The sequence below is a fragment of the Bemisia tabaci genome, chromosome 10 (genome assembly GCF_918797505.1).
Source record: "Bemisia tabaci chromosome 10, PGI_BMITA_v3".
In the NCBI taxonomy this organism is placed as follows: Eukaryota; Metazoa; Arthropoda; class Insecta; order Hemiptera; family Aleyrodidae; genus Bemisia; species Bemisia tabaci.
The window spans coordinates 3,955,503-3,972,650 of NC_092802.1; the positions used below are offsets into that span (position 1 = coordinate 3,955,503).

Consider the following 17,148-nt stretch of genomic DNA (forward strand, 5'->3'; position numbering starts at 1 on the left):
CATAATATGAAGAGCAGATTTTGAAAACAGCATTAGAGGCACATTGGTTTTTTTCTAATTAAAACATTCCTCAAAAATTGATGGGTGGATATCATGAAATCATCTCGAAATAGCCTGGCTACAAGTTTTTATCTCTCAGTCAAGGAGTTCTTCGTCTTTCAAAGATCAAGACGATTGTGAGTTTTTTTTAGTGGATATCAAAATTATTTTAATCACGAATTCATCCTCAATGTTTGATTTGCTTTCAGTTTCACATCTCGCAGCCTTGATTTGAATACCTTATATTTTGTAGTATGTAGGTTAAGAACGAAATTTTAGGCTGGATACTCAAATTTTCAGGAACTAATAAGGAAATTTGATATTCTTATTGGCAGAAGAAAAAATGAGTTAATTACCAATGCTGACATTTTCTAGATCAAAAGGGTAAATTAAACATTCTCAGTTAACGCGAAATAAAAAACGCAGATGCATAACATTTATTCAATTTATTATATTTTTCAAGCTTGAGTTATAGATTAAAGTACAGAACGACTGGTTTCGATACGACTCAGTAGTCGAGTGCTAAATAACAATTAGGTGAAAATACTGCACTGACTTGGTCACTTACACACTAGCGCAACTGAAATCACCGTCCTCAAACGGCGTTGGAATACTTGCCTACCCATAAATAAATATGTACACATGTGAACTGGTGTTTGTAACATTTAAAGGACATATCTGATAAGAGAAAAATTAAAAGTAAAAATTATGTGAAATATTGTAACATTACAATGATGAAAACAGGGAATCGTGGCAAAAAGGTCACATTTAATTCTGGAGCAGTTCTTTTCGGCAATTTAAAAAAGTTGTATTGCTAGACAACTGTCATACAGGGAATTTAAAACAAACAAGTTCTGAATCTGGAGATGATTTTGAAAAAATGCCTGTGAGAGAAAATAAACAGTTACCTCACAAAGATTACAGTCAGAGCGTACCGCTATGAGGCAAAAGAAGTCTTACTCTTCTGACAAATCTTAAAAATTTGCCACAATTCCAATTGTAGCTTCGTTGAAATGCAACTCCTTTTACACCATAGCATCTAACCGCCTTACCTCAAACTGCTATGGTACTGATTAAAATAGTATCCTAAACCAATGCCTTGAGGAATAATACCTCTTGCATTTTAGGTGTCCTATTTAAATAATCCCACAAAGCAATCGAAGATTAAGTGTTCAGACTATAGCCTCAAATTAATTACGAAGCTGAAAATTTATACACAGTCCAATTTTCAGTGTTTATTCAGGAGGTTCTTCACTTTCATTCGATAAAATAACTGCAGCTTTCCTTTCAATTACCGGAAAAGTATTAGCAGATTTGTTTTAGAAAAATGGAGCACATATAGATTCAATTGAACAGGAACACACCAATTTGCGTTTCGAAAAAAAAATGAACTGAAGACAGTTTTGTATTCAACAAGTTATGAATTTTCTCCTTCCTGAATTCGGAGAAAAATATTTTTATGTGAAAGTAGTTGTTAAACTCTGTCGAAGATATTGAGTCTTACGGAGGGATAAAACTGCCAACTTTTTTTTCTTGATTCAAACTTGGTCTGCTTCTGTTCAACTCGATTCGTATCCCAGAAAGAATTATGTGATGCTGTCTGGGATTAGTCAATGGCTCAAATCATTGATCCTTCAATGTAGGGGCAAACTTCAATTTCCTCAAAAACCCTAGAAAGCATCGAGGTTTTACGGAGATCAAGGCTCACAGGGAAATTGAGATACACCCTTACATTTGAACGTCGATGAAATAAAGTCTTTTAATAACGTTTTGCTCCAAGAAACCCTTTAAAAACAAAGAGTCAGTGCTGGGAGGGACTGAAAAATTTCACCTCAAAATGGTAGGGACTGAAAACAATTTAAACCTAAAAATAATAAAAACAAAATTGATTAGGTACCTAAAATCAACAACTTAAGAGGGGGAAAGTAAAAAAATCAAATATTTACACAGCAGACTGAATATTAATAACATGATCCTTACGACTAGTCACCAGCTTCGTGAAGAATTCATTTGATGATCGACGAATTTTAACGGAAGCCATTTCAGAAATTTCAATTCACTTGCTCACAAGAAAAAAAGTTCGACTTGAAGCAGTTTCACAAAAGAAATGCAGTGCTATAATTAACTAAGTAAGTATAATTTTGAATTACATATCATAACAAAAAGTTATCAGAACGAGGGCAGTTTTTTTACCAGAAACAGCAGAGGGACTTTAAAAATAAAATTTTTCTTCACCAACGATCAACAGTTGATGGAACATCGGTTAAATCTAATGAAAAACAACAGGCAGCGCCAAAAAAAATTTACAGATACATTCTATGTTTAATACTGAATGATTCTCTGTATTGATTACATTTTCCCAATTGTTTATGGACTATTCCCGATTCTCATTCGATACTTGAAATTAAGATGAACTGTGACTGAATTTTTTTTTTTTTTTTTAAAAATTAACGCCAGGAGGCGAAATACATTCATGCATTTAAAGAGTAAAAATTACACACTTAAAAAGTTTCCCTTGTTAAAACACCTCAGTGGGCCCTTAATGAGCCACTAGACGAAGTATGAATTGAAGCACTGCGCAACATGTTCTCTCTTCAAAATTTTACAAGGGACACGAATCACACGATGGAAAGTCTGAAAATTAACTTCTAAACAAGAAAAAACGCTGATTAAATGAGAAAAATACAAGAGACAGCATTTGTACATCAAACTTCCATTTGATTCGTGATAAAATGACTCAATACATCTTGTCCAGGAGTTGCTTTCTGAACTCCTTATTTTGTGAATCTTTTTCTACATCAAATCTTGAAGAAGAAACGTGTGGCTTGTCTGTCAAGTTCAAGCCTTGTCTAGTCGCCCAGTAGATGAAGTTGATGTTGATTTCTCTACTCAATTTCTGACCAAAGCATTTTCAGGAATTGTATTACTGCCATTAAAATAAAATAAAAAAAGGAACTTTAGTCACGGGAAAACAAGATGGCTTTTTACTTTCTTCAGATGTATATGCATTTAAAAGATATAACAGTTTAAATATGACTAGTCTACATACATCAGTCCGATTTGTTACTGATAATGCCTGGAATTTAAGCGCTATTAATTGGAGAAATGCCTCCTTGATGACAAAATTGATACCATGGACGCTAAAATCCAAGTTGTACATGCTTGTTGATTCTATTTCTAGACAAGGGTTTTTTTTTTATTTTTCTTCTTTAACCAAGTAAATAATGTTTAATGAGAAGGCGATAGTGTTCCAGTACGAATACAATCAATTAGGTCTTGAAGAGTAATATTTAAATGTAAGCTGATGCATGTACAGATATATAAAGAGAATTATTGTCGTGTAAGGTCTCGGTGAATTGTGAAAAACAACAAGCAAGTCAAAAACAATGGACAGACAAAATTCTTATTCAAATAGTCAGAGCACATTCATGATTGGTAACAGGGTTGCCACAGTATTTAGAAAACGAAATTTCCTCACATTTCCCTATCACATTTTCGTAGAATTCTCTGACAATTGAAGATATGCCAAACAGTTAAAAAAGACATGTATTTTGAGATATTTTTCATGCAAATTTTTCTATCAAACCCATCCTGGAAGGCAAATACAAGTGACTTAACAATTTTTTTCTGACTTTTTAAAATTCCCTGACATTTCCCACTTTTCTCCGTATTCCCTGACTGAGGCAACTGTGGTACGCATCCATGTTTAACATAATTTGTTTAACACAATATTCAGGAATAGTATAACACAATTCTGATGCAAAGATGTGCGTATTTTAAACTAAAGCTAAGAAAAATGTCTGCCCCATTTTGAGTTGGATGCTGCTCCAAAAAATGTCCAAAACGTTTGAAACATACCTGCTTTTATGCTTTGTTTTTGTGAGATCATGAAACTAAATATTTAGAGAGTGTAGAATACAATAAATGGATGGGTAAGATATGATATTAACGTGTGGTATGAAAGTACCTTCGTACATCATTGCTTATTTTAGAATTCGATAGGAAAAATTAGCTAGGAGGATTTAAAAAAGGAAAAATCAGCTTACACATGAACAAACAATACGGAAATAAAAAATAAAAATTCAGAAACAGCCGCAAAAAAAAAAAAAAAAACAAGTTGAACAATTGATGTGACTTGCAAGCATCATACAATAATGCTATCGTATGGAAGGAAATTCAATTTAATTCAGACTTTAATGTTCTATTTTACTTTCCAATGACTGAATAGATTGGATTCAATTCCCCAACCAGTACTCAATTTTTATTGTCCGATTGAAACATTGAGTGAAACGAAAAAATAATCACAAGCTGTCAAAAAATGGATCAACCGGGGCAATTACTAGACCATGGTTCACGTTACAGAAAGTGGTAGAGCAGAGTCAAGTGCACAGCTCAGTGTTTTGTTAAAGATTTCATTTGCTTTAGTGAACCACGGTCCTATAAATGCACTAATGTAACTGCCTTTGAACCCTTAAACAATAGCCCAAGTCACTCACTGACTCAGCTTCTCAACCATTACTTTTCAAGGCAAGGACTATACATAGAACTATCCTGATTTTTTTTTAGTACAGACTTTGTCCAGTGACCCATTAATAAACACAGGAAAGTGCTGCAATATGAAAAGTAAATTACTTTCGATGTACGTGTAGACATTTCAAACATTCCATAGAGCAAGGAAAGTTTGGCATCATTCCTTGTGTTAACAACAAAACAAAGAGAAGCAAGATTTCCTAGCTAGCAGTCTCACAAAGGATACAAAAAGATTCGAAAATATTTTGAATGCTAGCCTGAGTTCATTTGAATACAAAAAATCTATGTGTATAAACTTTTTGAATAAATTAAATAAATAAATAGATAAATAAATGTATTGAATGAATAAATACTGCACCGAAAGGTAGTGGCAAACAGAGGCTGGGATCAGCAGAACCGACACGTTGGTTCGAGAATTAATGAAATAAAGTTCTGTGGACTGGTGTTCCGGTGTAGAGGATTTACACAGCAGCAAGCTACCATATAGAGAGGGAGGTAGGATCATCTACCAGTGCGAGTCGCCACTTGGTTGGGAAATATGGCTAGGTGATGCACTTTGAGTCATACCTAGAACAATAGAAAGTATGCTGTTAGGACACCTCAATCGTCGATATGAGAGCTATAAAGGAGACTCATGATTTCAAAACTGGAAACGAGCAGGGTGACTTGATTTTTTTGGATAGCATTTCCTGACTTTTCCGTTTCTTTAATGATACAAAACACAATATTTACTCATATTCCCCTGACGTCTATTAGATGTAGAGTATGGAAATGCAATGGGAAAAAAATTGTTGATCCAGATCTTTCAAAATGGACCTGATGCAACCTTTCGCTGGAGCATAAGTAAGGGTTGTTTCTAATAGAAAATGGCTCAAAAATCACGATGAGTTCATCAACTAAGTCTGAAATGCACTCCTAACTTCACACTCTGCGTAAGAAATTCACGTGTTTTGGAGCTTCCCACTTCAAAAATGACAACACGGCACAGGTGAACATTTCATTTGAGAAGTCGTCCCTTCCAACCTCTGTGCAGTAGGATACTGCACAATATTCAACATGGCCGACGCCAATTCGCAAAAACTGGCCAAAACTCATGTGCTAGGACGAAACTCTAACCATTTAATAACATCCTGACGTGTTGACATTCACGTTTTTGTCGTAAAGATCCGTCTTGATAGCGTCGGTTATGTTAAGTATTGCAAAACATTCTAGTATGCAAGGATTGAATGAAATAACTCCTCTAGCAAAATGTTCACCTGAGCCATGGTAGCGTTTTTGAAGCAAGATGGTCAAAAAAACGCAGATTCCTTATGTAAATTGTGAAGTTAGGAGTGCATTTCAGACTTTTCTGATGCACTCAACATGATTTTTGACCCATTTTTGATAAGAAGCAACTCTTATTCTTGTTCTAGCAAAAGTTTGCAACAGGTCGATTGGAAAAATTATATTTGAGAGCTTGGAGGCAGAGACTGTTCTTTACTATCATATCGACGGTGAAACTACCAGACCACGTATCTCGTTTGCGGTGTTTAAAAATCTCTACTCACATTTTATTTTTTTGAAGGAGATCAAATCCATATCATTCCTTACAATTTTCACAGATTTTTCTCCGCACAAAGAGGAAAAATTGCGGAAGTTTTCACGAACTTCAGTGAGTAGTATTCTATTTAAAAAATAAAGTATGACAGGAAGTCTGCAACGTCGCAAACCGAGATACGTGGTTTGGTAGTTTCACCGTCGATATGCTCATCTTGAGGTGATTCTCAGTAATTTAACGACAAAACAAAATCTATTGAACCACTCCTTAACTTGGCGAAATATATCATATTTGTTATGTACTGCTGAAAACCCTACTGTGAACAGGTATGTTGCACACAAAAGACACAACCAACTGAGTAAACTCTACAAAACACGAGCTGCACAAAAATCAGAAATGCAACGGTAGCAAACAAAACTTAGTTACTGAAAGAAAGAAAAAGATATTTTTGGATGTGAGATGATGTGAAAGGAAAGTCTAGCTTGAGCTTGGAATGGCAATGCCCAAGATATTTATCAGCCGATGTTTAACCTCCTCTGGTAAGTACCCAACAAGGCTTCAAATGAGGCTCTCTTTAATACCATCCAACACTACCGTGCTTAGGAGAAATGTGATATGAGCCTTCAGGAATTACTAAAATTTCCCTGGTAAAACAATAATTTTTGAGGAAAGTTATCAATATTTTTCCTTGAAATTTTCACATTCTTTGAATCAAGTTGCAAGTGAAATTCACTGAAAAATTAGAGGAAAGATATCCAAGAATTTCCTTGAAAATTCTTGTTTTATTGGAGGAAATTTAATAACACTTAATGGCTTATACAGCGTTTTTCTTTAACTTGACGGAACAGGCCTGAAACACATAGATGGTAGAAGCATAGTTTTTGTCAAAATAACAGCAAACCACGAATTTCATCGTCTCCCGCATAAGGGGACGTATGTCAATTGCACCGCTTCAGTAATTCTTACTCGCATTTTATTTATTCATAGGGAGATCCTCACATGAATTTTCTTGAATTTCTAATGATATTTCATTGCCCGTGTGAGAATGGACTTGAACATTTTCAGACTGATTCATGCAACGGTTTTCCAATGAAAAAATAAAAAGTTCCAAGAAATATTGAAACAGCACAGACAAAATAAGTTTCTTCATGTGGGAAACGATGATTCTTGTGAGACAACTTGCAACGGCTGCATCTTGAAATTCTTTGCATTTTCTCATGGTAAAAACTTACAAGTTACAAATAGAAAATTTTCGAGAAAGTTAACCCCCCACTCTCCTTGACAAAAACAGAAAAACAGTATAATATTGACACAAGTCTACTAAGAAAGTTGCAATTTCCTATTTTCAGTACGCAACCTAAGTAGAGGTTGCTACTTAACGAAACATTCACTCATTTGATGATTTTGTGTCAGCAAGGGAATGTTTCCTTGAAGGTAAAATCATTCGCCTCAGTTGTGAAAGTGAGTTAAGTATAAAATATCCTTAACTTGCAAAGAAACGGATTTGGATTTTCTATATCAGGATGCGGTGCATGTCCATAGCTTTAAAAGGCTTTAGTATATCCCACCAAAACACTCGTCAGAGCCTACTGTAAAAGTTGTTCTCAAAATGAAATAAGGCAAGACAAAACAAAGATTAATTTGTTTCAAAGAGTGAGTTTGTTCAATGGGTCAGTGACGAAAAAATCGATTGTGATGTCGCTGAAGTGGCAGTGAGGAAGTCTTCATTTGCTGATTAGCTGACGCATAGTCAAAGACCTGGATATGTCATTGCGGCTGCCAACTCTAATTGGTCAGACTACTATCAGTTTTATCTCGCCTATGAAGTGCTTTTTAAACATTTTTGATAGACTTGTAGGTTTTTTCATAGGATTTTGCATCAGGCTCAACTGTCAGATACACTGCAGTTATCCTACGCCACTGAACCATTGATAGGAGAAGAATGGGATGAACACATGCTACCTGGAGTGTATGAGATATGCTCTTGGGGGTTCAGTGAGGTGCTCTCTGTCGCTGCGGACGGAGGAGGCGGCATCGCGAAGATGGGATTGGCTGAGTTGTTAGGTGGCGCAGAGTTTGAGGTCGGTTGTGATGTGACCGGGCCTTCGCCGCCATCTTCCTGGTCACTGTCCTTCTGTAACAGCGTCAGGTCAACAAAATTATGAAATGAGGGTAATAACATAACGCAACAAAGTTAAAATGCAAGAATTAAAAGGCGAACTTCAAGTGAAAGTTGACTTTGAACCTGGACGCAATATTACGAATGGGCAATACTAGCATACACTTTGGTAGGAATGGGTCACTAAACCGTGAACAAATTTTGACTTGCGAATAAATTTTTCCAGAGGTAAATGACGCTTAAGACACAATGCGCACTTAGGAGTGCAAAATAGTAATTCAAAAAGCGCAACTTTTCCGCAAATTTAAAACACCCCAGTTTCACCGAACTGAATGATATCATTCGGTACGAATCAGAAACAAGCACGGGTTTCTACGACTTCCGTCAAATACTTTTTGCTCCTCGCATATGAAAACAATAGAAAAGTTTGAACTGTTTTTTGAAAATCAAGGAATTGAATCTCATTCATGTTGTATGTAGTAAACAAGCAACAATTCCACAGAGGAATACATTTTATTTTAACAAACATACATGGAAAATAAGATTGGATAGCAATTTGACTACCGTAGTGCATAATTTTCATTATTTTCCCGCCATTCCGGCGCGTTTGAAATTCCTTTGAGTCTTAGGACTTTTTAATGGCAGGCTTGTTTGGGATTTTGGCTTCAAAAATATGCGATAAATCACCATGTAATCCACGTTCCAAGTACTTTCGGAATATTAAATAAAAAACGCAAGGTTCAGTGATACATAATGATGTATTCCCAGTCATATATGATGATTCTGGTACAACGTCCTTGTGCAAGCACTAAATGAAACTTTCAACATGCAGTACGCATAGTCAAAATGGCACTCTAAAAAAGAATTGAAAGAGCGATGAATTATTTTGATATATTATTTCAGTGAGTTAAAATTTTATGACCGATCAATAGATGATGAATGTGGTATTGGTATGCCGTTTTGATCGGATGCCGTATGCAGGTATTGCTAAATAATGTGATCATTAAAATTGCTACTTCATGAGTTACATGATGTGTAATGTGAACACAAGGAATGCAAATATTGTTAGGCCTCCACAATTACATGGAGTTTTGGTAAAAAGGTCAACGCAGCGCACTAATTAAAATTTTGTCTAATTTTTTGCTCCATTTGCAATTTTCATTAAGATATTTACACAAGTCGCACTGTTTGTAGGAGATTAAAATCACTAACAATAAAGAAGAGAAAAAAAGCAACTCAATGTCCACAATTTTTCCTTGACCAGCCAGTCGAGAACTATGAGCACCCAAGGCAAACACTTCTAGTTCTTGAAAGGGGACCCTCATAGACATTGAGTGGAAATAAAATGCTAAAAATTGAGGACACTACCAGCTTCATGCTATGCTGCTGGACTAAAAATTCAAGCTAGACTCATAAAATCATCTTCCTGTTACATTATAAAAACCGAGTCCAATATTCATCTATCACCAATCCTTAGATGGAATCAAAATATGTTTTTTCAAAAACTGTCCATTTCTTGACACGTTCATTTCTCAAAAGCTTGGGCTCCTTGCTGAGGAGAAATCAGTACCTTCTTCAATTTATTATTTGAGATCTACCCAAATATCTGATTGAAGAATAATTGTGGAGAACTTTCTTTGCTTTCTTGTGTGTGATGAGAAACACCTAAGTGTTTAGGATTTTTATGCATTTATGATACTTGAGAAATTCTGAGAAAGAATGAAGACGATGATTACTGCGTGTGTATGAATACCGGTGAAAAGCATACAATTTAAAAAAAGGAAATTCTTCTGATATAAAATTGCATATTTACCGAATGAGTAAGACAAAATATGTGACAAGAATTTATTCTTCCCAAGTTTCAAATTATCTTGGCAAGAGGGTTAGACTTTTCTAAAAAAAAACTCTGCTCACATTTTTCAGGAAAATATCGTTTCGGGTCGTCCACGTTGGTCTTCTGATTGAAGACCAGATAAGCATACTACTTAAAGAACTACCCACCTTATAATTGTTACTTCTGGGTTGACTTGTTCTCACACCATCGTCCCTCTAAAAAGGAGAGAAAAGGAAACACAAAAGGGCCAAAAATAAATAAAATGAACCAAAATATGCACAGAAAAACAAAAATAATGGAGGGAAAATTGAAAGGAACTAAATAAAGGAATAAAACGCTTAGGAAGCGAAGAAAGTTAAAGGCAAATGGAGAGAGGATCGGCGTTTTTCTTCGGGGTGAGCACAGATGTTGGGAAACGAAAATATGGCCATTGTACGCAGTTTTTGTGCAGCAAATTTAAAAAAATGCATGACTGCGCAACAGAAAAATGGAAATTCCTCCTTCTAGATCTTATCTTCCCTTCTTTTTCTTATTCAAATTTTCAGTATACTTATCAGGTGGTACTTCACAGTTCATGATTCCTTTTTGTGGACGTTAAAATTGAGTTAAAGTGAGAATAAGAAATTCAGAAGAATTTTAACTGAAATGTGACAATGTATATTAACTTCATCGCCTCTCTAGTTTTTTTGGGGGGAGCAGGAAATTTACTGTAACCAAAGCTTAATAAAAACCGCAATATTTTGGTTAGGAGCCAATTATAGTGATTTTTCTTGCGCGAATCAGGTTCGGCGTGAAATTTGGAGGAGAAAACATGGATCAGAATACTGAAATTTGTACCTTATCTAGTGATCTATTGTCTATTAAATAATACCACTAGCATTTCATAACAATTTTTCAGGAAGAAATATTTATACTCAATTTGCAACACTCCAGTGTGTTTGCTCACAAGAGATATTCTTTGACCTTCATAATTCATGAGTCATTCCAGATCTAGTTACGGCTCATGGCTTGTTTATCTCTGGGGCCTCAATCTTCAACTAGTACAAGCACAGGAAATGTTAAACCAATTCTATGAGCAGTTCATGATAATTTAGGGAACAGGCAGTTCATCGGATTTCCACTATACTTCATGAAAAGGATGATACTTTTTAACCAATGAAGGAACCAACTAAGGAAGATTGGAGACCTGTAGGGTTGCCTAATTGCTCCAGATAAAACATGTATTTATGTGGAAAAGTATGTGTATTTTTTCATGTAATTATCAGATGTTTTAGATAAAATTGCAAACAAAACTGTCTGAAATTATTTTTTAAAAAACAATCACAATTTTCCCAGTAAAGTAGGTTTTATTGAAAAAAAATATGGCAACATCTGAGGACTTATACGGCGTTCTTCTTTGGCGCAGCAGTAAGATTGTACTATGGGATATTTTAATGAAAATTTTCGTTCTTCCGTCTATGAGTTACAGGCAAAAAAATATTCTAAGTTAGGAGGATCCATGATATTTGTGCATTTAGCTTGAGCTTGACTCTCACTTTTTAATTGTGCCGAAAGAACTTCTAAATCATTTCAACGACTGATCTTGGATTTTGAAAAATGAAGAATCTAGGGCGAAGGTAAATGCTATTGCAATGTAAAGAGAAATAAAGGGAGTAGGAGAGAGAAAGTTCAAACATAAAAATTAAATAAAAAAGTAAGAGTTGAAGGAAAAAGCAGAGGGGAGGATTCGCCTAAAATGAGGAGCTAAAAAGTTGTCAAATTGTTTTGGGTTAGCAGAATATGAAAGCGTTACACATAAGTGAAACTATTTTAAAACTACATCATATTCATGTACAAAGATAATTTAAATGGCAATATTCTGTAGCTACCGGTGGGTGGAAAGTTCTAAAATGCCACTCACTTGATAAGATCAAACAATTTTTTCGCATAGTTACAAATTACTCTATTTCCTGAAAATTCAGTAATTTCATAAAAAGTATCTACAGAACACTTCAAATTTCCTAAAAACAAGGTCATTCCTTGGAAGAAATTTTCCTTAAGGTGCCTACTATCCTACACCCACAGTCAGTGGATCATGAAATTGCACATTGCCAGTACCTCTAATTCAGCCAAAGATTCATCAAAAATAGTTGAGTTAGAGCAAACATGCGCGACTTTCTCTCAAGTATAGCTCAGGGCTCAATGATCTACTTGACTAAACTTTAATACCTAAAAAGAAATCTTCTGGTGCTATCTACTTTACAACAGAAAGTAAAACATAAGCAAGGAATTCAAGATTTCAAAACAGTACAGGTAATATGATTAGAAAGTTATCGCAAGAACAAAAAAATTGTGAAGATGATTCACAGAAAATACTTGTTAATCTCACACAAATTTCAACACCCCCCTTTGAAGAAGTTGGATGCTTCTGAGATCCAAAATAAGTCTATTTTTCTTTGATATACGACAACGAATTTCTAAGCTTAATTCAAAGTATGCTGCCCAATGAGAAGCCAATCTACATGCTGCACTTATAACAATTAAAGTTGAGACGAAGCAACTTACATTTAATGTATGATAATCTCCTGAGTCTTCTGGGGCTCGCGGTTTGTATTTTCCGCAGCAGAAGTTGCAACAACAGCAGCAGCAACAGCAACAATAACAGCCTGTCACAACCGCGCAGAATACCAACAGTGCCTGAAAAAAGTCAATTAGGATAAAAAATTGTAAACTCTTCAAATATTTTCAATGGGTAACACTATTATTTCAGTGGATTAAACACTGACAAGCATTTTCAGAAGAGCTTATCAAGTGTCTCTTTCATCACTCGAACACTTGAAGTTTAGTTTTAAAATCACCCCCAGCATTAATGACTCATCATTAGAAACAAACTGATAAAAGAAAGGTCTGTAGGGAATACTCTTCTTTTCATGGGAAAGTTTTCACTCGGGCTAAGGCTTGATTTTCCCCCATCTAAATATGCCCAATATTGATCTGATAGAGGAGGGCTCATGCAGACCTGGGAGTGAGAATACTTCATATTGTTGAATTCTAGAATCTCAAGTGCATTTTAATTTTGCTGTCCACCAAAATGAGCTATGGCTTGATGATTTTGTTCTGTTTATTGGATACTCAAGAATTTTTTTTCTTTTTTTTTATTGAGAAAGAAAGTAGGTATTTAATCTAATCTAATTTGCGATCTAACTAGATGGTGAAAAATATTCTTAGTTTTTGAGAGCCAGTAAACATCTTGGCTTGCATCAGAAAGAAACTAAAAAAAAATCCTTGTCAAAATGTTTGAACAGAACACAAATTGCTTACCTTACACCATCCTGAGGTGACCAGGAAATAGGTATTAACATTCTCCTCACCGAATTGCTCAGCTATATATAAACCTAGGGAGCCATAATTGTCATAAATATTCCTTTTTGTTAGGTCACTTAAAATAGCATTAGCCTTGTTTATTTCTTTGAACTGAAACATACATAGCAGAAAATTAATGAATGTTAGTCAGAATATTCACAATAACACTTTAAGACCAGAATTTGTGGCATCAATAACCCACCTTGGAAAAAGGTCTTTCGAACTTTTTCTGATGAGGATCATACTTTTAGCATTGATATTAAAATGAAATAAAAAACAAAACTCAAAAAGACGGATGCAAAGTCTACCCAGTACAGCCGATGAACAAACATTTGATTAGCTAGTTCAGTTACGAGTGGGTTTTTATTTTATGAAATAACTGCATATGTTCTTTTTTTCTTTTCATTTGTTCCATCACACCTGATGAGGGATCATAGATTGAGTTAAAATGAAGACATCGTAAAATATTTTTGGGATGACGGCAAAAATAAATGAAAATAAAAAGCCGACAGCAACATATTTCTACTTCTTCTGTCTGACGCTTTGAAAGGATGTTAATTATGAACACAGAAATAATAGGAGCTAGAGAGTTAATATTTGAATGTTTTGTTCTGATTCAGTTTTACCAGATGAAATAATTTTAACTGATCCATTAATTATGATTTTGCACACCGCACAGTGACGCAGATCATCAAATTTTTGATAGTCCCACAGTGTAATAAAAGAAAAGAATGGTTGGCAGTCAAAATGAGACACTCACTTTTTCTGATGCTTCTGGATTGTTAGGATTCTTGTCTGGATGGTACTTAAGTGCTAGTTTCCTAAATGTTTTCTTGATTTCATCTTGGGTTGCAGTTTTCGGTAATCCCAAAATTTGATACAGAGAGTCGCCATGGGTGCTGAAAAGAAAATTGGATAGACACGATGAGTATGAGAGAATAGAGTAAAAATTACAGCAGACTCCAGCCAGCATTCAAGTATATTTGAAGTATGAAGTCTTGAGGTTCATTGCTGATGCGACAGGCTGAATAAAGGTTGGCTAGCACCAAAAAAAGTTAAACCCTCCATTCCTACCATACTTAAAGCATTTTCTTTTTCTAGTCAACAGAACCACCAGTAAAAATCAGTCAATCAAAATTGTAGTGGTTCACAGTTGCTATTGATTAACTGAACAAAAATTTTGACCTGGTTTTGATCCGCTACCAACTTTTACAAGTTAATTTATCCCGCGCTAGCAAAAGCATCAGCAAAATCACTGCTGAGGCCAATCTTTCATCAGTGGTAAGAGCTCCACAGACAGGGGCTCTGCAAGCTGTGAAAAGACCGCAGATGGGTCAATTCATGGATAAAATTTGGTGATAGATGTTACCAAGGTTACCATTCTGCGTATGCAACCCCGACGGCAAATTACGCAGAAAATTCTTCCAATTGCGCACACCATTACGCAGAAATTACTCAGCAAATACATACTATAGGTCAAATCATGCACAATTTTACGCTTATTTGGAAATTCTGAAATATTTTTGTTTACTATGTAAGGTAGGAATCTACAAGCAAAATTTGCAGCATTGCTTCTAGGTAAAAAACTATCTGTACTTCGACCGTTTACCACTGGTTAAACAAGATCGGCACGACCAGGCAAGAAGTGCCTAACCTTAAAACCACGATGATAAACTGAAATTTTCAAAAAAACTTCAATAGCGCAGATTTCTTCGAATCACGCATTCTGCAGCCACTACGCAGCATTCCTCAGTTGCGCAAAAAAAATCCTCAATTACACAAAACGGTAACACTGAATCAGTGAATGTTACTGCTGCTTCTTATAAAAAGAAACCTGCTAGGTAACGCCTCTCAGCGTACTCAACCTCACAGGCGACACTCGGATACTAACTTTAGAGGTTAGAATTACCAGGTGAGAAAAAGTCATTTCCCAAACATCAACATTAGACGTTTAAACGAGGCTCATTCCCTATATTTAACAAGCTGTGCAAAAGGGATATAAAACATAAAGATTCTGCCATTCGAAAAGGTCTCGCAAAGGGGTTGATAAACAAATGGATTATGTAACATAAGGTTTGTGTGCAGTGTTGTGGCAACTAATTAGGTGCAGCGGGACTCGTCTCAGGTCACAAAGGCAGCAAAAGCCCTTCGAGGAACTCGATTCGAGATAACTGGCGGCGAAAACAACTTGAGAAAGTGCAAAGTGCTGAGAAATGCACTTTGGCCCTCTTCATAAGTGGGTTAACAACTTTTTACAGTTGTCATAACAAAATCGATACGGGCCGCTAGTCGGAGCCTTACGCTGCCGATCCCGAAGAAAAACGGAACCGAAATTATTTCAGGGGTTCCCGAAGAATGCAACGGGTCGGTTAAGGGTTGTTGCGCTGAGGGGTGGTTACAATAAGGGTGGAATCGGCGTAAATCTACTTACGACAACCTCCTGCGCTCCATGTTCGCTGACATGAAAAACGATCACCTCGAGCTAACTTCACGTGAATTTCAGCATGTTCGGCGGACGGACGACACAAATGACGGCTTGCTGCGGAGCACGAACTTTCAGAGGCTGTGATTACAACGAGGGAAACTTCAGCCGCCACATTCGCGAAAAGATGAAACGATGAAACGGGTGTAGGCTCTCATCGACCCGACTCAGAATCCGCGCTGACGCATTGGCATTCCGCTGCGCGGGACCAGGCTCCCGCTTTCGAACTTGCCCGGTGTCTCCTCACCCTCACCCGTGTCGAGCGAAAATCGCGTATCTCCGTGAGCTTTGCGTTGGGAGTTAAGCGATTTTCGATCGATAGGGCATCGCTGTCAGCCTTCGATGCGCTCGGCATTCCAAGGCCCGTCAGCTTTTGAAAGCTTTCGGCGATCACGTATGCTGACCGAGAACTTGAACTTGAAAGATTGCCGTAAAATCAAGCTGATAGTTGTCGTATTTATTAACTGATAGTCAAATTCATGGGATTCGTCAGACTAAAAAACGAGGAAAATATGTAGGGGTGCCCTAGAGAGCCATTATTGAGACGCGTAAATGAATTTCGTCAAAAACTGTTGCCTGCAAGAATTGGAAAAAAATATCTCTTTATTAGGAGTGGATTATTAAACCCTGGGTAAAATGGTACACATTGGGATATAATTTCCTTTTCATTCCAAGCAAGTTGACAACATAACAAACGCTGACATTACGCAACTTCACAATGAAACGCCTTCATTTACGATCAATACAATTTTGCATGCACGCACGTCGATTACGCTTGCTTCTGAAGCTAGTTTAACAGGTAAAAATAAAATTAAGTCGGTACGAGTAGGAATTAGTATTAAAAGACACCTCAACTTGTTCTTTTGTTGATTTCTCTTTTTCTTGGACTTAAGTAAGTCCTGAATTTTCGGTGGCTATAATCGGAACGTCCAGTGGGCGACCGAACTTTCTCGTCGAAATACAGCTGCGGTAACGCTGAGCTGTCACGGCATATCGTTCCGCTCCTAGCCATCTGGAATGTCTTCATTTACCCTTAGTGCAATTTATCATACACGCATGTTGAGAACGTTCGTGTCAGTGGTTAACTCTGAAGGCGTTTCGTCTGTTCACATGCTCAGGGATAGGAATAGGAAACCCTTTTCTTAGACACAGGAAACATATCTGTGTGCCTGGGAAAATTTTATTATGCCTTAGTATGAGTCCGAACACACTTAAGTTCAGCTTTTCTCCTTAAAACCTTTGTTTTTCTCGGCAGCGTAAGTCAG

General features: G+C 36.3%; 1 protein-coding gene across 4 annotated transcripts; it reads right to left on the bottom strand.

Annotated features, from left to right (window-relative positions):
- Nucleotides 1-470: 470 nt before the first annotated feature.
- On the bottom strand, nt 471-16,092 carry Csp (Cysteine string protein). 4 transcript variants are annotated; one of them, XM_019052981.2, is made up of 7 exons: nt 15,833-16,092; nt 14,162-14,300; nt 13,360-13,512; nt 12,604-12,735; nt 10,227-10,274; nt 8,066-8,240; nt 471-5,136 (listed from the first exon to the last, which is right to left on the bottom strand). In XM_019052981.2, exons 1-7 carry the CDS (start codon nt 15,862-15,864, stop codon nt 5,075-5,077), a joined length of 741 nt encoding a protein of 246 aa, XP_018908526.1. In that variant the 5' UTR covers nt 15,865-16,092; the 3' UTR covers nt 471-5,074. The 4 variants fall into 4 exon arrangements, with proteins under 4 accessions (XP_018908526.1, XP_018908527.1, XP_018908528.1 ...); XM_019052982.2 differs by having other exon boundaries at nt 8,069-8,240; nt 15,833-16,089; XM_019052983.2 differs by lacking the exon at nt 10,227-10,274.
- Nucleotides 16,093-17,148: the final 1,056 nt, after the last annotated feature.

Excerpts from the sequence above, each read along its gene's own strand:
- Csp (XM_019052981.2), bottom strand. The coding sequence starts at position 15,864 with ATGTCAGCGAACATGGAGCGCAGGAGGTTGTC. Across the intron at positions 13,513-14,161 it reads ATCCAGAAGCATCAGAAAAA|TTCAAAGAAATAAACAAGGC; the intron begins GTGAGTGTCTCA and ends TGTATGTTTCAG. Across the intron at positions 5,137-8,065 it reads TATCTCATACACTCCAGGTA|GTATGACTCAAAGTGCATCA; the intron begins GCATGTGTTCAT and ends CTATTGTTCTAG.